General features: G+C 47.8%; 1 protein-coding gene across 1 annotated transcript; it reads left to right on the forward strand.

Annotated features, from left to right (window-relative positions):
• The first annotated feature begins 22,502 nt into the window (after positions 1–22,502).
• LOC141482177 (uncharacterized) lies at positions 22,503–24,169 on the forward strand. Its single transcript, XM_074175077.1, has one exon. It carries the CDS (start codon positions 23,486–23,488, stop codon positions 24,167–24,169), a length of 684 nt encoding a protein of 227 aa, XP_074031178.1. The 5' UTR covers positions 22,503–23,485.
• The last annotated feature ends 981 nt before the right edge of the window (positions 24,170–25,150 follow it).

Consider the following 25,150-nt stretch of genomic DNA (forward strand, 5'->3'; position numbering starts at 1 on the left):
AGGAGGGAGAAAATGATCAAACAGAGCTCAAGCGCACCTCAAGACAAGGATGAAGACAATGTCTTCACCACTCAGATGAAGCAACAGGAGGAGGAAAACGCAGGAAATAAAATCGCTCAAATAAGTGACTCGGAGGAGGAGGGGCCCTCCTTCTTCTTCAAGAGCTTCCTTCAGTTCGAAGAAACCGATAGCCAGAAACGAAAAAGAATTCCTACGCCACCGGAGGAAAACGAAGGAAATGGAATAGCAGAGGACAATACCATTCTCCATTTAATACGGGAAATAAGGAAACTTGGGAAACTGGTAAAGGAATTCCCAAACACTCAGAAGGGGATTAAGGCAATTAGTAGAGATCTGAACAGAGCCGCCACCAAGGCAGAGAAACAATATCTCCAGGATAGCGATCAAAGGAAAAGGAGCAGAAAGGAGGCGGATAAATCAGACACGGAGAGGGAAAGGGAGCCTAGAACGAATTGGAGAACCCTGACAGCGACAATCTCCACTCAAGTCGATGGGGATGGTATAGACAGGGAGTATGAGGAAATTGCCGAGAGCATGGAGGAGAAGATTAAACTCCATTTAGAAGGCAACGAAGGCCACGGAGGCTGGGATGGGCTGAGGGAAGTCATTGATAAACCCTGGCCGGAGCACCTGTACTCTTGCACAGGAATAAGCCATGACCTGAGGGATCTCAGGGAAGGGAAGCAAGACCTGGTCATATTACTGGACCCGAAAGGAAACCGGGAAGGGGTGATCTTGGAGCAAGCGCGGTATAGATTTCCCGATCTTGCGAGTTTACTCGCCGAAGATCTGACGGAAGTGGAGTTCATCAGGCACAGCACGAAGGTAGTCACCAGCAGAGGGCTTAGAGAGAGCATAGCGAACACGATATATGCGATACCAGTGACCACGGGAGAGACCGGAGGGCCCGAGGAGGTTGAACACATATATAGGAGCCTGAGGGCCTTTAAGGAGGAATTCATGCCCCCGGCGGACGCAAACCATACCTACACGGTTGCAATGGTGGAGCATAGGAATGATGGGTACCTAAGGAAGTGCGTAGAAAGTGTCTTCCATGGCACAACGGCGAAGATCATGGTCGTCTGTAAGAAAATAGAAAATGTGGAGCACAAAAGGAGGAGGCAGGCACCGAGGAAAACCACAGAGAAGATTGTAATTAAAATGGAGGGGAGGAACTACGCGGACGCTCTGAGGGAAATGCGGAGCACAATGGATGTGTCAGCAATGGGGGTAGAAATTAGCAATGTTAGGAAAACGGCTAAGGGAGACATTCTTTTGGAACTTAAAGGTGGTAAGGATAAGACCCAGGTCATGAAAGAAGCCATAAGAAAACAGAACCCTACAAGCAAGGTGGAGCTCACCAGATCAGAAAAAATCCTACATATTACGGGGATAGAGGCTGACATGGAGGCCAAACATGTCAAGGAAGCAATATGCAGGGAGATCGGGGACATGGAAGAGGATGAAATAAAAGTCCTCTCGATGAGGGCTAACCAATACGGGAACCAGAACGCTATAATTTCCGTGGTCAGGTGGATCGCCCGTGAATTAAATAGGGTCGGAACAATTAGGATAGGCTGGATCCCATGTCGTATCAGGGAAAGAATAAACATTTTAAGGTGCTACCGATGCCTGGGCTTTGGTCACAGGAGAGAGGGATGTACAGGCCCGGATAAGTCGAAGTGCTGCCTTAACTGCACCGAAGGTGTGCCTGAAGGATAGGCGATGCGCAAGTTGCGGTAAGGAGGGACATAGAGCGGATCAGATGAGCTGTCTAGTGTACAGAAACCTCATCGACGCGAAAGAAAATAAGATCAGGGAAAGGAAGCAAGGTGGTAGGAGGGAAACGCTCAGCAATGTTAATATTGCAGATTAACGTTGGCAGAGCGAGAGCTGCACACGACGTAGTCTTTGCGGCTGCGGACAGATTAAACGCAGACATCGTTTTTTTGCAGGAGCCTAATAAGGCCTTAGCTGAGAGGCAAGGCCTGTTAACGGACAACAGAATTGATGTCGCGGTTTTCTGTAGGACGAAAAACATAGGTATTGTAAATCATAAAAGGAGAGATGGTTATATAAAATTAGTGTTCCCTACCTGGGTCTTGTACAATTGTTATGTGTCCCCTAATTTACAGCAAGGCAAATATGAGCGTTTCATAGATGACCTGATGAGAGACTGTAGGACGGATGGGCGGGATGCAGTGATAGCCGGCGATTTCAACGCTAAGTCTCCCTCCTGGGGTTCCGCGACCACAAATGAGAGGGGCACGTATGTCAATGAATGGATCCATTCATTGAACTTGGTTGTGCACAATGACAGAGTCGAGCCAACCTTTGTTAGAGGAGCCAGTGTCTCGTACATTGATTTGACGATCTCATCGGAGGGGTTCGCGAGTAAGATAGCGGGATGGAAAGTCCTACAAGAAGAGTCCCTTAGCCTACATAAATACATCAGTTATAGTGTCAACGCGGGGAAAAAATCTAAAGCGCCGTGCCTGAAAGGTAACACCGTCCTGAATAAGGAAATATTTTCAGCCGTACTGACAATGACCTCCCACGACGTAACACCAGATAACGTTGTGGAAAAGTTAAGCGATGCGCAGAACTTGGCCTCTGGAAGAAGTCATAGAGACCGAAGACGAGAACAACCGTACTGGTGGTCTTCGGAGACCGATACGTTACGCAAGGCATGCAACTCCCGTAGAAGGGAGATCACCAGGGCAAGGACAAGAGGTGCTGAGAACGAAGATCAGGAAGTAGCATGTAAGATCGCCAAATCTCGTTATGGAAAGGCAATTAAAAAGGCCAAAAGAGAAAAGTGGAACGAGCTCTGTAATGAGCTGGACAACGATCCATTTGGGCAGGGGTATAAAATTGTCGTGCGGCACTTGAAGTACCCACAGATCCCCTACGAAATCAGCGCGGAGGAAAAGTGGAAGATCGTGGAGGAATTATTCCCAACAAGAAACGACCCATGGGAAAGAAGCGAGGCTACGCCCCTTAGGGCAGAACTTGAGTTCACGGAGGACGAGGTCCGACTGGCTGCGGGAAAGCTAAAAACTGGTAAATCTCCGGGACCAGATGGCATCAGTGTGGAGGCGATAAGAGCTGCGCTGGAAGAAATTCCTGAGAGGCTAACTGATGTTTTTAATGATCTGTTAAGAGGGCAGAGCTTTCCAGTACCTTGGAAACGGGCGAAAGTAATACTTATCCCGAAGGGACAAATAAGAGAAAATCGCAAATACCGTACGATTTGCCTCCTTGATACTATGGGAAAGTTATACGAACACCTCCTTAAAGGGAGACTGGAGACGGAACTAGAAAACATCGGAGGACTGTCGATAAACCAGTTCGGCTTTAGGAAGAAAAGGTCCACCATCGACGCTGCCAGGTATGTGATGGACATCGTTAAAAGAGGACCTGAAAGGTGGGCAGCTGCTATTGCATTTGACATAAAAAATGCCTTTAACACCGCAGGCTGGAGTACTATCCTGAAGTGCCTCAGGAAAATCGGCATCAGTGGGTACTTGGTGAAAGTCGTTGAAAGCTACTTCACAGACAGGAAAGTCTTCATAGGGAAGAAACAGTTGAATATGATGCAGGGAGTCCCCCAGGGGTCGGTCCTTGGACCGTGCTTGTGGAATGTCTTGTATGATGGGGTGCTTCATTTACAATTGCCTGCAGGGTGTTACACCGCCGCTTACGCGGACGATCTGGTGTTAGTCGTGAAGGCCCAATCCCCCCAAGTGCTCATGAATAATGCAAATGAAGCGGCAAGGAAGATGGTTGAATGGATAACCCAAAGGCACCTAGAATTGGTCCCTGAGAAGACGAAGGCGATCATTTTAAAGGGTCCCAGGAATCGCGAAGGCATCTCCTTCGAAATCATCGGAAGGATTATAACACCGGCAAGGAAATTAAAATACCTGGGAATATGGTTCGACGACAAGTGCTATTTTGGACCACACGTTAGAGAAGCGGTTCGGAAAGCCGAAATGTTATCAACGGCTCTAATGAAGTTGATGCCAAATATGGGAGGAATGGGCAGCCAACGCAGAATGATTTTAAATGGGGTAGTTCAGTCCATAATCACGTATGGAGCTCCTATCTGGCATGGCGCAATGCGTATTAATCTATACCGGGAGATGGTGACTAGCCTTCAGAGAAAGATGCTCTTGCGTATAGCTAGTGCTTACCGAACAGCAGCCACGGAGGGGTTATACGTGATCACCGGGGTCATTCCGCTGGATCTACTGATAGAGGAAAGAGCCGCAACTTATAATAACCCAAATGAAAGAGATAAGACCGAAGAGAGGCGAGCTACGATCGCGAGGTGGCAGGCCAGATGGGAGCAACATATAGAAACGGCACAATGGACTAAGCACCTCATCCCGCGTATCGAACCCTGGGTATCTTGTAGGTTCAGGAGACTGGATTACTTCCTAACGCAGTTCCTAACAGGTCACGGGTCCTTTAAAACATACACATTTCGCATAGGAAAAACCGCAAATAACAACTGCGTGTACTGCGGGGCCCGTGATACTCCGGAGCACACGGTCCTGGAGTGCTATAGATGGACCCGAGAGAGGCAGACAATAGTATCCCATCTGGGAGTGAGGCTAACGTCCCGAAATATAACGGGAAAAATGTGCGAGGACCGCGCTAAATGGGACGGCCTCCATGGTTTCATTAGAGACATCATGTCGCGGAAGGAAAGGGATGAACGGGAAATGAATGAATAGATACTTGCCGAGCTACTCCGAAGATATGTCCGCAGAGGACGGTTCCGGATGGCTCAATGGGCAAAAGGGGGGAGGTTTTAGTCGGTAAGAATCCGGCACAACGTCTTATGCAAGATTTCCTCCTCAAAAAAAAAAAGGTTAGGTTAGGTTAGGTTAGGTACGGGGTAGGTGGTAACACTTACCTCCCCCAGGCCGGTATGATGCGGAGACGAACAGCCTCTCTACCGGCAAGACCGATGGGTGCCTACTCGCGGCCGGGCTGTCTCTTACAGAACCCAATCGGATCTAGAGGGGGAATCCTCGAGAAAAAATACTTCCTGGAGACACACACCTGGTGTGCAGGGATGACGGACCTTGGGATTTCTCCAGCCTATCTTACCTTTCTTCAACTTGTCTTAGGTAAGATATCTTTAAACTATCCTATCGGTCTCCCTTGGCCAACTCTTATTTTCCGACCCTGACGCTATTAGGGCATCCGAGGGCTAGGGGTCATTCCTTTCAATACTGTCCTCGCCCAGGGAGTAAACCCTTCCAAAAATCCGCAACCGAAGGTGTCACGCGACCCGTGCTGATAGGTGAGTGGCCAGGCGGCCACCGGGAAGACGGCGATTTTCCGGTGCAGACAGCCTTACCCCCGCATGCGGGGCTCTGCGGGGGCGGACAGAATACTTCCCCAGCTACTCGTGGGACAGAAATGGATGAAAATAACATTGAACCAAAATACGAATGGGAGAAAGTGGAAGACCCTTCTGTAAGAAGAAACTCTCTAGCGCGTACACCGACCAAAACGAAGAGGTCAGAGAGCGAAATGGAACAGAAATTGGAAGATAAAGAGTCTAATATAGTACCAGAACAGGACAGGTTGAACGAAACGCTAACGAACGAAGAAGCTGGAAAGGGGCCAAAATCTGGGGGAAAAAAGACACAGGAAGAGGAAAAAGAAGATGCGGATGATATTGTATGGATAGACGTAAGACCAGTGAAAAGAAAAAGGAAAGAAACTCCAAAGAAGGAGAAGAAATCACTTCTAGACGAGAGAGAGAAAAATATGGAAGCATTGCAGGCGACGGTTAAAAGCCTAGTAGAAAAAACCGACAGGCTGATGAAACTAATTAAGGGTAATGTAAACACAGAAGTGGAAATTAAGATCATCTCAAAAGAGTTAGAACAGACAGCGAAAAAAATACTAAACAGGACTACCTATTTAAGGGAAGTGAACCAGACTACCCTAACAACAAACGAAGAAGGAAAGGAACTACTTCAGGGTACCAATGAAATGAGTACCCGGACCGATATCAATATGGGAGCAAGGGTAGAAGGGACAATGTGTAAGGCTGAGACACAAACCGACTCCAAGACCCTCACAATCTCAGACATACATAGACGGGAACAAACAGAGACCCCTAAAATGGACATGGAATCGCAAACACAACCAATGAAACCGGAACTGAAAGACTCCTCCACCCAAACGATGGCCTGGACAACGAGACCCAATGCCATCACTCCCTGCAACTGCCCTTGCACATGCCCAGAGCCAGTGATTGACACATTAGACGGAATCGAAGAATACAAGGACTACGAAACCATCAGCGGCTCTGAATGGAAAAACGAGGTCTTCACCCACACCAGGATCACAGTCGGAAATCCCATCGAGACCGACGACAGCAATGTTAAAGTGGTCCCAATTGAACCAACTGACCCCGACATGACCATTAGCATCCAGAAGCTCTACAGGGAAAGATATCCATAACTTGGAGAGCTCAACGAAGACTTCGAGGTCCTGGAACAGACCCCACGCGTCAAGGGACAGGGCAGAACGACCACCAGGAAAATTATTAAAATGAGGCACGGCGGCACACATAGGGGAATTTGGGACAAGCTTCAGGAGCTGAAAGCGGAGACGAACAACGACAGGATGGTCTGCATCCATCATGTCCTTGGGATTAAAACCGAGACTCTCAGAAAAATGACGGAGATCATCTTCCGGAAACCGGGGACAAAGGTGGATATCTTCACCACCAATAGAAACCAAAAGAACCGCACAACAGACAGAACCACATATGGCATGATAGTATCACAAGGCACGAAAACATATAAGGAGGTACTGGGTGAGATAAGAAACGCCGTGGGCGGAACGGAAGAGGCTAAGGCGATAAGGTCCATTAAAAGTACAAAGGATGGCAGGCTCATTCTCACAGTGGACAAAGACGAGGCTGCACTAGATAAGATCAGGAATACCCTACAAAACCAAGGAAATCTTAGAACTAAAAGGCTCGGAGAAGAGACTAAGGAGGTGATACACATTAGGGGCATAATGGCCGACACCTCCAAAGATGACATAGCCGACAACCTTCGGAAAACTGTGCGGGGCTGGAGCGAGGAGTGTAAGGTAAGCGACACCAGACCACTCCAAAATGAGACACTAGCGGCAACGCTTACAGTACCAAGGAGCGTCGCTGACATTATTCTGAAAGAGCAATACATCCGAATCGGATTGGTAAGGTTCAGAGTAGAGAGAAGGCTCAAGGTCCCCAGATGCACCGATGCTGGAGTCACGATCATCGAAGGGAAAATTGCAACGGCCCAGACAGGACAGGCAGCTGCTTTAAATGTGGCGACCCAAGCCACAAGATGAACAAATGCGAGGCAATGGAATACTGCCCAGTATGCAAGGAAGGAGGACATAAGGCTGGAACGAGCGGATGTCCCACCTTCAAGGCCGCCTTGAAGAAAGCGAGACTACAGGAAAGGAGTAAAACCGGGCCAAAACCCGGCACCCTGCAAAAATACACTGTCACAATGCAAGAATTTACGGAGAGCCTCGAGAGCCCCGAGAACACAGTCACCATGCAAGAATTTACGGAGAGCCTCGAGAGCCCCGAGAACACAGCCACAATGCAAGAATTTACGGAGAGCCTCGAGAGCCCCGAGAACATAACCAATTCCCAGGCCTAAGCACCCAAACAAGCCGACAACAACATCGAACTAACCATACTGCAGATAAACACCGACAGAAGAAACGGAGCACATGAGCTGCTGCTTAGAAAAGCGCAGGAAGAGAATGCAGATCTGGTTCTTGTCCAGGAGCCCAACAGATGCAGTATAAGGAAAAACAAGGAGTGGATCAGAGACCAGGAAGAGACAACCGCAATACTCTGTAGAAACAGAAACTGCGGCGTCATCAGTCACACGACCGGCAGCGGCTTCACGCGCCTAAATTTCAGAGCATGGACTTTGTTTAACTGTTACATTTCCCCAAACTGCACCCTCGACCAGTTCAAAGAAAACGTCGACACCATAATGCGCCACGTCAGGGACGATGGGGTAGAAGCAGTTATAGTCGGCGACTTCAACGCTAAGTCTACCCTTTGGAATGCAGGGCGCACCGACGCAAGGGGCCAATACATTAATGAATGGATAGACTCACTAGGCCTGACAGTACACAATCAGGGAGACGCCCCAACTTTCGCCAGAGGAGCCCAAAAGTCACACATTGATATCACCATATCCACTGAAAACATCGGCAGGAAGATCTCCGAATGGAAGGTGCTACAGGATGAAAGCCTAAGCCTGCACCTTTACATCACGTATAAGATCGCAGAGAATAACACCCGCACCCGCTGGAGAGGCACGTCTTACACCGACATCAATGTTGCAAAAGACGCTATAACGCTCCTAATACCAGGCAGAACAAATATCGATGAACTACACGACGCCCTATATCAGGCTAGCGCACTCAGCACCACCACAGAATCCGACGAAGCACGGATCCAGCCGGTCTGGTGGAACGCGGACATCGACAGATCACGAAGAGCCTGCATAAAGGCCAAAAGACGACTGGCCAGAGCGCGAGCCCAAGGGCAAAACCAGAACAGCATCGAGGAATGGGAAGTCGATTACAAAGACAAGAGAAGAGAGCTTAGGAAAATGATCAAAAGAGCAAAAAAAATGAATGGAACGCCCTGTGCGAAAAACTCGAAGACTACCCCTGGGGCTAGGGCTATAATATAGTCATGAGCGACCTGAAGCGCCCAAAAACGCCTTACGCAATTGACCCCGAAGAACAGATCCAAACCATCAGGGAGCTATTCCCCGACACCGATGAGGAGCCTGATCACCAGGGCGACACCGACACCGACCCACCTACGTTTACTCCAACCGAAGTCGAGGCGGCGGCTTCGAGGCTTAAAAACAGGAAGGCACCCGGACCGGACGGCATGGCAGCGGAAGTAGTCAAGACTGCTGCCGCACTCTTCCCAAACACCATCGCCACGTGCTTTAATAACCTAGCCCACAGGAATGACTTTCCTCAAAAATGGAAACGCGCAAACGTGGTTCTCATACCTAAGGGCAACGGTAAGCACAGAAAAATATGCCTCCTTGATGTTCTTGGCAAGCTCTACGAACACCTGATTAAATCAAGGCTAGAGGCTGAACTAGAAGGAAAAGCAGGCATACATCCAAACCAGTTTGGTTTCAGAACCGGCATGTCCACGGTCTCCGCCGTTGAACTGGCAATAGGAAACATTAAACAAAACAGAGAGGCATGGGGAGCAATTATTGCCGTTGACATCAAGAACGCCTTCAATACCGCGAAGTGGGGACGGATTATGCAAAGGTTAAGAAACCTTGAAATAAGCACCTACCTTGTCAACACCATCCGGGCATATCTAACGGACAGAAGCCTGAAATGCAGAAGCCACATCCTGAACATGACACAGGGAGTCCCACAGGGTTCGGTCCTCGGTCCGACCCTGTGGAACATCCTATACGACGGTGTCCTTCGGCTGGAACTTCCGACCAGCTGCCAGGCACTCGCCTACGCAGATGACCTGGCGCTGACTGTCAACGCAGGAACTAAAGAGGCCTTAATAGAGAGGGCAAATCGAGCCTTAAGCAAAGTAAATACCTGGATCAAGGACAACGGCCTCGAAGTCGCAACAGCGAAGACGGAAGCTATTATCGTAAAAGGGCCTAGAAACAGGGAAGGCGTGACCTTCACGATGGAGGGAGCAACAATAACTCCAGTTAAGTATATGAAATATCTGGGCGTCTGGTTAGATGATAAACTCATCTATAACGAACACATACGGAAGACATGCGAAAAGGCGGACCGACAAGTGAATGCACTTACAAAGATCCTCCCAAACATACGGGAACCTGGATCCCACAAGAAAAAAGTCCTATATGGCGTAGTGCAATCGGTATTCTTGTATGCCGCACCCATTTGGGCTAGGGTAGTGGATGTCAAGAAGTACAACCATATGATCTCAGCCACTCAAAGGAGGATGCTCATCAGAGCAGCATCTGCATACAGGACAGTCTCAGCAGACGCCATTTGTGTGATAGTAGGAACCCCGCCAATAGATCTGCTGGTCAAGGAAAGGCAGCGCTTAGACGAACTAGTCAGAGTGACACAGGCTGATAAGCGAAGAGCCAGACAGGAGACTATAAACGAATGGCAAGTACGATGGGACCACAACCAAGTCACAGCCCAATGGACAAAGAAACTTATTCCCCATATCAAGGCCTGGACAGACTGCAACCATAAAACCAGGAGTTGAAAGTCCACCAATTTGCGGAAAGGCTAGACCAAAAAAAGGTATTTGTCAGAGGCATTGACGCTACCATGACCCAAGAGGATGTAGGATGCACCATACAGAATAACTTGGGCCTGGAGAAACCCCCGCCGGTGAGCAACCTCAGGCCAGGACTAAATGACACACAAACAGCGATCGTTACGCTCGAGTCTAAAGATATAGAAAAACTTCACAGACAAGAACTGAGGATTGGCATAGCGAACTGCGAAGTCCAACAGAAGGTGGACCTCCCTAAATGCCGCAAGTGCTGGCAACATGACCACGTCGCACCGCAGTGTACAGGTCCGGATAGAAGCGCGCTATGCTTCAAGTGCGGTAAAGAGGGACATGTAGGTAAAGAGTGTACTGAGAACGAATTCTGCCCCATCTGCGAGGAGGGGGGGCACATGGCGGGAAGAGAAAAATGCAAAGAATTCAAGAGGGCGTTAGTTAAGATCAAGCAAAATACACAATACCCAAATGTTTAAAGTCCTTCAAACAAATTTGGGACGGAAACGCGCCTCGCATGACGTGGCGTTCGCATACGCTAAGCAGAATAATATGGATATGATGGTGGTCGGGGAACCTAACATAAAGTATACAAGCGGCCCCCAATGGCTACGTAGCAAGGACAATAACATGGCGGTGATATTCCTGAATAAGAACACCATCGTAAACAAATGGGAACCACACGACGGCTATGTAACCATAATGATGCCAAGCATCGGGATAACATGCTGCTATATCTCCCCGAACATCAGCATTAACACTTTCAAAAACATTACGGACGCAATGATGGAAACGGTCCAGCAAGGAAAAAAGTGGATCATATTAGGGGACATCAATTCGAAATCCCCCGAATGGGGCTCCCCAACCTGTGATGCCAGAGGCCAGTACTGGGCCGAGTGGGCAGCAACCCGAAACCTCGTGTTCGCTAATACCGGGGGCGAGCCAACTTTCGTGAGAAGGGACCAGAAGTCCCATATAGATATTACATGTAGTACCGCGAAGGCGTCGATGGACATAGTTGACTGGCGGATATTAGACGAGGAGACCCTCACGGACCACAGATTTATCCGATTTGGTATAGCCAGTACTGGCCAAAAAAAGCCAACTGCAAGTCAACGCCCATCATATGATTGGACCGTCTTCAGGAATATAATGGAACTAAAAATCGGAAACAGGCAACCCAGACTGATCGAGTACACGGACGCCCTAGAAATGGCTACCTCTGGATGCATTAGAAGACGAGAGGGGCGCCTAAAGCCAGACCCTTATTGGTGGAACGAGGACATAGAGCAAACCAGAAATAGGTGTAATAAAATAAGAAGGACCCTTACACGTCTAAGACGGCTCACAAACAACGAACCGAGGGCTAGGGAGGCCATGGAGGCATACACGAAGGCTAGGAGAGAGCTTAAAATGAAGATCACGAAATCAAAAAAGACCCGCTGGAAACAAATGTGTGACGAACTGGATAATGACATCTGGGGAGATGGGTATAAGGTAGCACTAAGGAGCCTTCGCCAACTTAGGCCCTATGAACTGGATCCCGATGTAAAAATGGAAATAGCAAGAGAGCTTTTCCCACCCGGTCAAGACCATAAAGAACTCCTCAAGCCAATTAGAATAATAAATATCTTTACCTTAGAAGAGCTAAGGCAAGTAGTCACCCGCATGAAGGCAGGCAAAGCACCCGGCCCTGACCGAGTGCCAACGGAAGCCATAAAAGTGGCCTTCGATACGCATCCCGACACGATCCTGGCGATGATGAATAATCTGCTACACGAACAAGTCTTCCCCAGCGAGTGGAAAAATGCTAGACTAGTACTCATACCAAAGGGAAAGCCAGGACAGAATAAGTATAGACCGATTTGCCTGCTAAACGGTCTCAGTAAAGTCTATGAAGGGCTGATCAAGCTACGAATAGAACAAGAGCTCGAAGAGAGAGGAGGCCTCTCAGATAGGCAATATGGCTTCCGTAGGGGCAGATCCACGCTGCAGGCCGTCAAGCGGGTAGTAAGTCTCAAAAAGGTGGCATGGAGGTGGTGTGTGCTGGTTTCGGTTGACATCAGAAATGCGTTCAATACGGCCAGTTGGCCAAAGATTATGGAGGAATTGAAACGTCAGGATATCTCCACCTATATTACTAACATCATAGGCAACTATTTGAAGGACAGGGAAATCGAGGTGGCCTCCGGCTATCCTCTGGCCGTAACTGCAGGAGTTCCACAGGGTTCGGTCCTGGGACCCACCCTGTGGAATATATTATATAATGGAGTCCTAGAGCTAAGCCTGGGTACCGGAGTTACACAAATTGCTTTTGCCGACGACCTCGTCATAGTAGTGGGCGCGTCCAGCGCAGAAGATCTTAACACAAAAACAAACACGGCCCTAAGAAGGGTGACTGAATGGATAAACGACTGTGGCCTTAAGAAAGCGCCAGAGAAGACCGAGGTGCTACTCATAAAAGGGCCAAGGAAACGTGAAGGCATTAATATAAAACTGGGAAATACTCGCCTGGAAGTAAAGAAAGCTACTAAATACTTGGGCATCGTACTCGACGATCAAGGGACCTACGGGGCACACATAGTGCATGCAACACAGAAGGCGGAGGAAAGAATGGCGATGCTCTCTAGACTAATGCCCAACATTGACGGACCCGCTACGGATAAAAGAAGACTGCTATGTGGAGTCGCACATTCCATTATTCTCTACGGAGCACCAGTCTGGCAAGGAGCCCTCAGAATTGATAGGTATAGGAAAATGCTCGAACGTACCCAGAGGAAAGTACTTTTGAAAGTAGCCTGCGTCTACCGTACTACGTCACTAAGCGCACTCCAAGTAATTACAGGGGTTATACCGATCCACCTCCTGGTAAAGGAGAGGGGGAGACTATACCGCAGAGCCGATAGCAACACTGAGCCGGCCAGAAAAGCAGAGAGGGCCAAAACTATAGAGGAATGGCAAGCGGAGTGGGAGGTAAATAGAACGGACGCACAGTGGACAAAGAACGTTATACCAAACATTAAGAAGTGGGTGGAATCCGGTAGCCAAGTTGGTAACTACGTCACACAGACGTTCACAGCACACGGCTCTTTCAGGGCATATACCAAAAGGATTGGAAAAACGCCGGACGACAACTGCATATATTGTTCCCAAACAGACACGCTCGATCACACTCTCTTTGCCTGCCCTAGATGGGGGAGGGAAAGGCATGAACTGGAAGTAGAGACAGGGAAGAGCTGCTCCGCCGATCAAATTAGCGCAATAGTTGAGAACTTCTTTAAAGAATTAAAAAATTTTGCTAGAAAAATCATGAGCATGAAAGAAAGGGAAGAGAGAGAACACCAGCGATAAGAATATAAGATAAATTTAGCAGGAGGAGGGGTTATAGTGAGTACACGGGAATTGCACCACGTCCTGGATTCTCACACTCTCGAGTGAGGGCGGAACCTCACACTCGGGGTCCATAAAGGATTTCCCCTCCAGCCCTGGTTGATCGGAAATGCTATGTCTTCTGACGATTCCTCGGATCCACCTGACCAGAGCACAAAAAAAAAGGTTAGGTTAGGTTAGGTTAGGTTAGATTGGGTCCGAGAGACTTGGATACACCCACCGCTCAAAAAAAAGGTGAGTGTGTCGGGGTAGGGGGCAACTCGTACTCTTCTCAGGCCGATGTGAAGCGAAGACAACAGCCTCTCCATCGGCAAGATCGTTGGGTGCCTACTCGCTGGCGGACCTGTCTCTTACAGAACGCAACGGATCTAGAGGGGGTACACTCGATAAAAAAACCTCCTGGAGACACACATCTAGTGTGCAGGGATGGCTGACCCTGGGATTTCTCCGGCCTTTCTTACCCTACTTGGTCAACTTTCTTCCGACCCCGACGCTATTAGGGTATCCGAGGGCTAGGGGTCACTCCGTTCTTTCTTCAGGATGCAGGGGAGGCGGCTGCATCCTCTTCTCTTCAAGTGCCCCTCTTGCTTGCCTTCACAGGGGTATAGTGAGAGGGGGACTACCGCGTCCCCTAATCTTAAGGTGTAGCACCATCGCGCCGAAGGGATGCATGGCACAAGGGTGAATAGGTGTGTCTCAAGCGATGCCCCCTGAAAATGGCGACTCAGGGGGGACTTAGCCTTACCCATGCAAGCGGGGATCTGCAGGGGCGGACCGAACTTTCCCTACCGACTCATGGGAACAAAATGAGTGATGATAATAAAAATAAAATATTAGAGAAGGAGCATACCAAGCTTAAAGTAAGTAGCCCCAAACAGAGAAGCAATTCGACGGGCGACACCACAAAGAGAAAAATGAAGGACAGAGACTCCATAGGCAAAGGGGACGAACCATACAAACGGAAAGAGAGCCCTGAGGACTTCGTCTTGTGTGAGGCAATACAGTCCATCTTAAAAGCTAGTAAGGAACTAACGGCAAAAATCGAGGCAAACCCCAATACACAAACGGATATTAAGACGATTTGAAGCAAACTAAATCGGTACATAGAAGCCTTAAATAGAGACTCCATCAAAGGGTGGCTAGAACGTAACAAATACGAGAAGGCTGAAAAACTGACGTACGATGCAGATGTCCAGACGGAACCACCAAAAGAAGGCTTCAAGGTAGACGCCAGCACCCAAACGGAAGATAAAAAGCAAACGGACTCCAGCACGCAATGGGATGAAAGTGATTTGAATTTGAATACCAGACAGAACCTGGATGGAATTACGAGCTACGAAGTTTCCATTTCCTGGTAGTTTCTACCAAGGAAATGGAGGGCTATATAGTCGTCAACTTCAAACAGAGCACTCTCGTCTGCTGTTACATATCTCCGAATATAAGAATCATAGAACACAAGGCGAAAGTGGATGAGATTATGCGAGAGGTTAACTATAAAAACAATGTAATGGTTCTCGGGGATTTTAACGCCAAATCACCGGCATGGGGATCCACTGTAGAAGATGCTCGAGGGGAACACTGAACAGAATGGTTCGCGGCAAAAAACATGACCGTCCTTAATGACGGAATGCCGACTTTCTGCAGAGGAGCAAGCCAGACATGCATTGATGTCACCGCCGTGACCTCAAAGATGGCAGAAGATATTTCCAGCTGGAGCGTACTGCAGGAACAGAACCTGTCGCTACACAAGTACATCCTGGTAGAAACGAAAAATCTGATGAAGCCAATCTGGAAAGGTGGAAAACAGAAAAAGCTCGGATTGGCCGAAGTACCGAGAACAAGTCAGGACGCGAGTATTAGAAATGAGCCAGCAAGGCAAAACATCCCACCATAAAAGCTTTGAAATACTCAAGGATGCATACCGCATGGCAAATATCACGAGTAGAGCACCGGATAGGCCAATCCCATACTGGTGGAACGTAGACATCGTAGAACAGAGAAGGTGCTGTAATATCGCCCGGAGAATATACACAAGGTCTGCCAAACAGGAACGGAACCCCGCCAGGCTGGGAAAGGTACAAGAACAATACCGGCAAGCCAGGCGAGAGCTCAAAAGGCTCATCAACAAGTCCAAACGGGACCACTGGAACCAGCTGTGCGATGAACTAGACAACGACATATGGGGGAGTGGATACAAAATAGCGCTTCTGGGCCTGCAACACAGAACCCCTTATGAAATTAACCTGGAAAAGAAGCGAGAAATCGTGCGAGCCCTTTTCCCCACTCGCGAGGAACCAGTCGCATATCAAGATACAACCAGTGCAACTTTTTACTGTGGAAGAGATAGGAACTGCAGTGGACACCATGAAGACCGGAAAGGCTCCAGGGCCGGACCCTAGTGAGGCGATCAAAGACGCCTATAAGGTGGAGCCTGAGTGGATTGCGGACGTGCTAAACACTCTCCTGACCCAGCAGGCATTCCCCGAGCAGTGGAAAATACCAAGAATTGTCTTGATTCCGAAGAAAGGCAAGGACCCCAATCTGCCTCCAGCATATAGGCCTCTCTGTATGCTGAACACGATAGGAAAACTGTACGAGACTCTCATCAGAAATCGACTGGCAGCTGAAGTAGAGGAGAAAGGGGGATTGGCAGGAAATCAGTTCGGCTTCAGGAAGGGGCGGTCAACGATCTATGCACTAGAACAGATGGAACACTTCGCAGCAGAAGGCAGAGAGAAGTGGTGTGTATTGGTGACATTGGACGTGGAGAATGCTCTCAACTCTGCGGACTGGGGGCTCATTATAGAGAAGGTCAACAGCATGGGCGTTTCTGGATACCTGGTCAACATATTGAAATCCTACTTGCGAAACAGAACGATAAAGGTAGAGCGAGACAAACCCAGAGAAGTCCACGTAGGAGTCCCACAGGGGTCGGTCCTAGGGCCGCTCCTGTGGAATATTCTGTATGATAGGGTGCTTAGACTAAACCTTCCTGACGATCTCGCCCTTATAACTAAGAGAAAAGACGGACAAGACCTCATTAGGAAAACGGAACGGAGCCTACGAGAAATTGAGAGCTTCATCGCTATCCACAAGCTCAGATTAGCGCCGGAAAAGAGCGAGGCCATAATACTGAAGGGAAAGAGGAAGCGGGATGGCATAACCTTTCGGCTTGGACAAACCGAAATAATCCCCAAAAACCCTTAAATACCTGGGGATAATTATCGACAGTGGCAGACGCTATGGACCTCATGTAATAGCAGCGGCCAAAAAAGCTGAAGCTAGAGCGGCATGCCTAGCAAGACTGATGCCTAACATTAGGGGACCTGATAGCAGCAAGAGGGCGGTACTAGGAGGAGTGGTACAGTCCATCCTACTGTATGGAGCTCCGATTTGGTACCCAGCTATGAGGATGGAGAAGTACAGGCAAATTCTGATTAAGACCCAAAGAAAGAGCCTAGTACGGATCATATCTGCGTACAGAACAGTGTCTGCAGAAGCGGCACAGGTCGTAGCAGGCATGATCCCTATAGACCTTCTTGCTGCGGAAAGGAAATACACCCACGAGAGGAGTGGAGACGAGGCGTTGGCGGCACGAAGGAGAAGGGCTAGGGAAATAACTATGGACAAATGGCAGGAGAGGTGGGACAATAACCAGGAAAATGCCCAGTGGACAAAGAAACTTATACCATCGGTGAAAGACTGGATGGTCCTCAAAGACAGGAGAACAAATTATTTCGCAACACAGCTCCTGACAGACCATGGCTCCTTCGGCAGCTACACGCATCGAATCGGAAAGACTCCTGGCGAAGAGTGCGCCTACTGTCGAAATGAAAAAGACGATGCTGAACATACGTTGTTTCTGTGCCCGAGATGGACAGTAGAGAGGCAGACCCTTCAGGCTAGCATCGGAGAACCACTTGTTATTGGAAACTTTGTGGTAACAAGAAATAATAATTGGAGAGAGTTTCGGAAATATGCCAATACCGTAATGGCCATAAAAGAGCGAGAAGAGCGCGAGCGACAACAGCAGCAAGAGTAAGATGGAGAGGCAGGCGATATAGAGATGCCAGATCCATCTGACGAATGTCCGAATGGACGGTACCGGATGGATCACTCGTGGCGAAGAGGAGGGAGTATTACTGGCTAACGAAGCACCAGTCACTCGTGGAGTCGGTCCCGTGTGTTCGAAGGTCTTTCTCCCCCTTAAAAAAAAGGTTAGGTTAGGTTAGGTTAGGTTAGGTTAGGTTCCCCATCGATGGCGTCTCCACCTTGTCGTGGTGATGGGGCTTGTGTGCTTTTATGATCCCAAGAGCCATGCCGGAGGTAGCGTTGCTACCGGTAGGGTCACCCTTGCCGGACGGGTCGAAGGAGAGAAGCCAGACTAAGAGAGATACCACCCCCAATCCCAAGGTGTAACACCATCGCGGTGAAGGGATGCATGGCACGGGGGGCAAGGCGTGTCTCGAGCAATGCCCACTGGACCTGGCGACCCAGTGGGGACTTTAGCCTTATCCCTGCATGCGGGGCTCTGCAGGGACGGACAGCTTATTTCCCTAGCTGCTCGTGGGAATAACATGAATCAAGAAATAAAAAATAATGATAAAGAACTTTTTAAAGAATTAGCTAGCGGTAGCATAGCTAAAAGAAGCAACGTATCGGAAGTAACGGAGACGTTTAGACTGAGACGGTCGTCACTGCCGAAAATTAAAAAGAGAAAGGCAACGGAGGTAGCACACCCAGAAAGTGGGATATATAAGAAAAAAGAAAGTCCTGAGGCTTTCACCATAAGAGAGGCTATAGAATCCATTAAGGTGAATATGATGGAATTGGAGAAACTGGTGTCAGTACACCCCAACACACAAAAAGGTATAAAGGACCAACTCATGAAAATGAGAAGAAATGTAATTACGTTTGAAAGGGAGTCGGTTATTGCGTGGTTGGAGAGAAACAGGTACGAACCACTGGAGAAAATCAATATAGATGCGGATACGCAGACGGAGCGGAAGACGAAAAAAATTGCCACTCAGACCTATGGAAGCAGTTCTGAGGAGCCCATTGAAACCCTAAAAGGAATGCATTAGAATCCTTCATGGAAATCAAGGATAGACCATGGCCTAAGGATCTATACAGGAACACGGAAATCATCAATAATAACCTGTTGAAAACGGACGAACAGCCGGTTAAAGTGATATGGGTAGAACCTGACGATCCTAATATGGAAACAGGAATACAAAGTGCTTTTAAGGACCAGTACCCAGACCTGGAGAACATGAAAGGTGAGTTCGAAGTACTGGAGCAACGCACACGCATAAGATCCAGAGACATTAATGAAGAAAAAAGAAGAAAAATAATAAAAATTACACACAACGGAACAATGGCTGACATATGGCAGCGAATGCAACAATTGCTGACCCCTATATTGCTATGCATGAGGTAAAAAATATAACGGCAGAGGACCTACGGAAAGTAGTGGAGGCAGTATTTCATGGCTCTAAAACCAGAGTCCGAGTATGCTCGATGACCAAACCAGAAAGAAGGAGGCAACCAAAAACCTACGGGCTCCTTATTGACCAAGGAGGCCTTTCCTATAAAGACATACTAACAAGATGTAAGGACATAGTGAAGCAAAATCCAGCATCGACGGCTATCAGGAGCTTGAAGAGCACAAAAGAACAGAAGCTCTTAATAACCTTAGACCGAGACGAACAGGCTCTAACAGAAATACATAAAGCCCTCAGGGAGGATGACAACCTGAAAGTTCGACGACTAGACGAAACTAGCCAGAGAACGGTGCTCCACATAAGAGGCATGGACATGGAGGCTGGAAAGAAAGAATTGGAAGAGGCGATAACAAAAAGATTGGGACACTGGGACGAAAGCTGCATGGAAATTAGCGACCTTCGCCCCCAAAACAACGGCACTATGGCGGCCACTGTGACGCTAGGAAAAGATGACGCGAGTATATTAATGGATGACGAGTACCTGCGGGTGGGCATTGTGAGGTGCTGGGTAGAAAGGCGACTTAAAGTCGACAGGTGCTACCAGTGCTGGAAATAAGGCCACATGTCGAGCAAGTGCAGGGGACCAAACCTGGCAAAGCATTGCTATAAATGTGGAGAGGAGGGGCATCATCTCAAAGATTGCAACAATGAAGAGGCCTGCCCTGTCTGCAGAACAAAAGGACATAAAGCGGGCACGATGAAGTGTCCGGAATTTAAGAACGCCTAGCCAGGAGAGACGAACGTAAACAAAAGACCTGGAGAGGGGCAAGGAAAATTAACATAACGGACCTGGTGAAAAAGAAGGCAGAAAAACCTGAGGAAACACCAGACCAGGAGCTAGGAGGAAAGCACACCGAAAAGGAGGAGCACCCGGAAAAAATGGATCAATATCTGAAAGACTTCTCAGACAAGATCAGAGAAGCACAGATGACGCTAGATGCCATAGGCAATTATAATATTCCTGCTTCCCAGGAAAGTGAACTCAGACCCGGAGTGGAGCTGCTCGACGATGAACCGAGCTAAACAAATTGAAAATACTGCAGACAAATCTGAATAAATCCAGAAATGCCCATGATTTCGCACTAGCAAGCGCAATGGAGAATGACGTGGACGTGCTGGTGGCCGGAGAGCCAAATAAACAACTTGTTGAGAAAGGAACCTGGTTGAAGGATCAACGGAGCGATGTGGCCGTCTTATTTCAGAATAGAAACACAGAGGTCCTAAAAGTGGCAAGTAAGGATGGTTTCCTCCAAGTCCAATTGAGGGAATTCTGTTTGATTTGCACGTATATATCACCTAATATGGCCCTTGGAACATATGAGAATAGGATTCGTATCTTGTTAGAATACTGCCACAAACTAGACGGTGAATACATACTGATGGGTGATTTCAATGCAAAATCACCCCTCTGGGGGTCACCAATCGAAGACGAGAGGGGCGTTATCTTAGCAGAATCCATTGCTTCCCAGCCAACTTTTGTCAGAGGTAACTCCAGTTCCTGGATTGATATTACTCTGGCCACGCAAAAATTGGCCAGAGCTATACAAAAGTGGGAAGTATGGGAGACGGAGGCTCTCACCGACCACCAGCATATCTATTTCGAAGTCACATCGCGTAACAAAAAGTGCAGAATTACTGAGAAAATAAAACCGGATATAAACTGGGATCTATTCAGCACAAGCCTAACTGAGAACATGAATATAAATGGAACGCCAGAAGGCCTAGCAAGGCATATTAGAGAATGCTACAAAAAGAGCATGAACAAAACAGGAGGTGTTATCAGAACAGTTCCTTATTGGTGGAGCGTGGAAATTGCAGATAAGAGAAAGGAGTGCACTTCCCAGAGAAGAAGACTAACTAGGATGGCCAGAACTATGGAACCAACACCGGAGATGAGAAATAACTATAAAACCTGCAGAAAAGAGTTGAAAATACTCATAAAAACCGCTAAAAAGAACCACTGGAACGACATATGTGAAGAACTCAACACGAACGTATGGGGTACTGGCTACAAGATAGCAACGGGTAGAATGGGATTCTTAACGTCTACCGAACTGACCAGTGTCCGAAAAAAAAGAAATTGCTCGACACCTTTTCCCTCCATGCAGGGAAGTAATGCCAAGGAATCCAGAATACGTGGCCGGCATAGAACCCTTCAACAATGAGGAACTGAAGGACGCAGTAAGAACACTAAAAAATGGGAAGACGCCAGGACCTGACGGAGTACCATCTGAGGCTATCAAGAGGTGCTTTCAAATCATCCCGGAAAGAATGCTTGAGGCTATAAATGCACTCCTGGAAGAACAAGCATTTCCAAAAGAGTGGAAAAGTGCCAAACTTGTACTAATTGCAGAGAAGGGAACTTCAAGCAAGAGGAGCATTGTCAGATAATCAATTTGGCTTCCAAAGGGGCCGATCAACAATACAGGCATTGGAGAAAGTATGCAGGCTGAGGAGAGACTGCAAACATAAATGACAGGCACTTGTCACGGTCGATGTTAAAAATGCATTCAACACGGCGAACTGGGACATAATACTGAGAAATCTCAAGAGGATGCACATCTCAGACTACCTCGTTAACATCATCAGTAAATACCTGGATGGTAGAGCTCTGATAGTGCAACGTAACGATGAGATCACAGTGGAGATGGGAGTCCCACAGGGATCGGTCCTTGGGCCTACGTTGTGGAACGTCCTGTATGGTCGTGTTTTAGCCCCAGTGGGGCATGACTATGTCCAGAAAATTGCATTCGCAGACGACTTGGCCCTGATGGTGTGCGCAGGTAGCAAAGAAGAGCTCGAAATACGCATGGAGATGGCACTACACCAAACCGACGAATGGATGACTAACCACAAACTAACGGTGGAGCCCACCAAGACAGAGCTCATCATCCTCAGAGGACATGGCTGGTACAGGGTGAGGGACAATTTCAATTTCAAGGGGAAACAGATTAGGCCGAAAAGGCAACTGAAATATCTAGGTGTGACAATAGACACATCCGGCTGCTATGGACCACATATTGAGAGTACGGCCACAAGAGCAGAGGAGCGAGCAGGGGCACTTTCCAGGCTTATGGTAAATACCAGAGGACCCACAAGTGGGAAAAGACTGATCCTGTCCGGAGTCGTCCATTCCTTCTTGCTGTATGCTGCACCTATATGGGCTGAGACAATGTTGGTACAGAAATACAGGAAGAGGTTTGAAAGAGTCCAAAGTAAAATGGCACTGCGAGTGGGCAGCGCCTACAGAACGGTGTCACTACAGGCGATCCAGGTAGTGTGCGAGATAACCCCCATCCACCTAATGGTTGACGAGAGGGTCAGGATCCTAACCTGGGGCATACTCCTACCGACATGGAAAGGGCCGCAGAAAGAGCTGTGACGCATGAGAAGTGGCAACAAGAGTGGTCCAGGCTGGATAAGTGGACGAACAAGTTACTGCCGCATATTACGGAATGGACAAATATCGGGTGTGAGGACGTGGACTATTTCACAACACAGGCGCTGACAGGACATGGCTCATTTAGGAGCAATACTCACAAGATAGGGAAAAGCGCCGATGATAACTGCATCTATTGCAACCGGAGGGATGATGCTGAGCACACACTCTTTGATTGCCTCAGATGGACTGTAACGCGTAACAGAGCAGATAGTGAGATTGGCACGAAACTCACAATAAATAATACAAAAGAGTACATCATAAAGAGCAGAGAACACTGGAAAATTGTTAAAACATTCTTTCGGGATATCATGAAGACCAAGGAGAAGGAAGAGCTAGAAATGCAAAAAAGAGGCATCATAATAATAGAGTAAGGAAAGAATACACACAAGGAGACAGAAGGAAGTCATCTGATGCTATGTCCTCGCGGACGGTTCCGGGTGACTTCGCAGAGAAGGTGGTTTTTAGCCGGTATGGACAGTTTAGCTGTACGATTCCGGCACTACCATGCAGCAATTGAAACCAGCTCATGGTGCCTATAAAAGGTTTTCCACCCACCCAAAAAAAAAACAGGTTAGTTTAGGTTAGGTTAGGTCAGGTTAGGTTAGGTTATCGAGGTCAGGTACCTCGGAGGGAAGTAAGGAAGATTTGGAAACGATAGACCTCACGGACGAAGAGAAGGAGCCGGGACAACTGAAAAAAAGGAAAAGAAGGGGGACTCCAGAGAAACAAGGGGGATCAGAAACCAACATAGAGGGAAGAATACAGGAGTTCCAAAAACTGGAAAGGACAGTGGAGAATATGGTAGAGATGGCGGCACAGATGACGACATTGATAAAGGGACATACAAACACGAAGATAGAGATCAAGAAACTCTCCAGCCGTATTAGTACAGAGGTGGGGAAACTGAAAGAAAGAACAAAGTTTCTAACACAATTACAGGAAACCATGAGGCAAACCAGAGAGGAGAGAGGGAAAAATAAAGATCAAAAAGAAAAAATCGACGAAATGAATAAAATGGAGGAGGAAAAACGGGTGGCCGAGGAAAAAGTAGAAAGAGCCGAGAAAAAAGTCGAGGAAATGAAGAAACTGATACAGGAATTAGAAGACAAAGCGAAAAGAGAAAAAGCTAACTATCAAAAGCAAGAAAACAGCCAAATGAACAAGTTGAAGGAGGAAAAAAGGATGGTAGAAGAAAGAATGGAAAGAGCCGAGAGAAGAATGGAAGAAATGGAAAAAGTAATAGAGAATATGAAAGAAGAAATAAAAAGTGGAGAAGAACTAGTGAAAAAGAATGCATGCAATTGTGAATGCAGATGTGGAAACTCCATCATAAATGAGCTCCCAGAAGCAGAAATAGGATATGAAGATTACTGTGAAATGGAAAAAATGGAATGGGCAGCGTTAAGAATCCCATTCTACCCGTTGCTATCTTGTACACCATGTCAAATGGATGGAGGTCAAAAACCTCCAAAAAATGGTTGAGGCTGTCTTTCACCTTGGGAACACCAGGTGGAGATATTCACAACAAGCGGGGGAGAAATACCTAAGAGGGAAAGGACCTAGGAGGTAAAGAAGGCTATGAAAGCTATGGACGGAAACGAGGTAACAAACTCCATAAGAGAGGTTAGAAGTACTAGAGGAGGAAAATTGCTGATAACCATGGATAAGAACCAAAGGGCCTTGGAAGAGGTTAAAGATGCACTAATAAAAGAGGGGGAGATGAAGATAACCAGCCTAGGCGGAGAGACCGGAATGGAGAGCATATATATTAGGGGAATGCTCTGCGACACCACAAAAGATGAGATAGTTGACGCTGTGAGGACAGTAGTAGAAGCCTGGGAAGAGAACTGGGGAGAAGTGAAACCAGACCGACAGGAAACAATACAGTAACAGCCACTTTGAAGCTGCCAAAAAAGATAGCAGAGGCAGTAGTAACCCAGGGATTCATAAAGGTAGGCCTGGCCCGATGTAAGGTGGAGATGAGACACAGTGTGCCAAACTGTAGAAAATGCTGGAGTTACGAACACAACTCTGAAAATTGTAAGGGATAGGACAGGACAGCAAACTGTTTCAAATGCGGCAAAGAAGGGCACAATGCAGCAGCTTGTACAAATGAAATTTACTGCCCAGTGTGCAGAATGGAGGGCCACAAATTGGGCTCCATGGGGTGCCCTGCTTTCAGGGTGGCACTGAGAAAAACAAAGCAGAGATACAACTAAGACAGGGAGGGACGGAGAAGAAAGGCTGGAATGGAAATTTCCTGTTGAGCGAGGCGGTGACTGAGGCAATAAATGCTATGACGGCAGCGGCGACAGAAATCGCAGAAGAGGCAGCGAAAGCAGCAAGAAAAGAGGAAGAGCGGGATATAGAAGAGAAAGAGGAAGGGAGATTGGAAGAAGAAGAGGAGGAAACATAAAACAAGTAATGCCAGTTAATATACTTCAAATAAATGTAGGTAGGTCC

The sequence above is a fragment of the Leptinotarsa decemlineata genome, unplaced genomic scaffold, assembly GCF_025532065.1.
Source record: "Leptinotarsa decemlineata unplaced genomic scaffold, Ldec_3_MD MMD2_P_RNA_scaffold_12, whole genome shotgun sequence".
Classification (NCBI taxonomy): domain Eukaryota; kingdom Metazoa; phylum Arthropoda; class Insecta; order Coleoptera; family Chrysomelidae; genus Leptinotarsa; species Leptinotarsa decemlineata.

Excerpts from the sequence above, each read along its gene's own strand:
- LOC141482177 (XM_074175077.1), top strand. The coding sequence starts at position 23,486 with ATGGTAGAGATGGCGGCACAGATGACGACATTGATAAAGGGACATACA.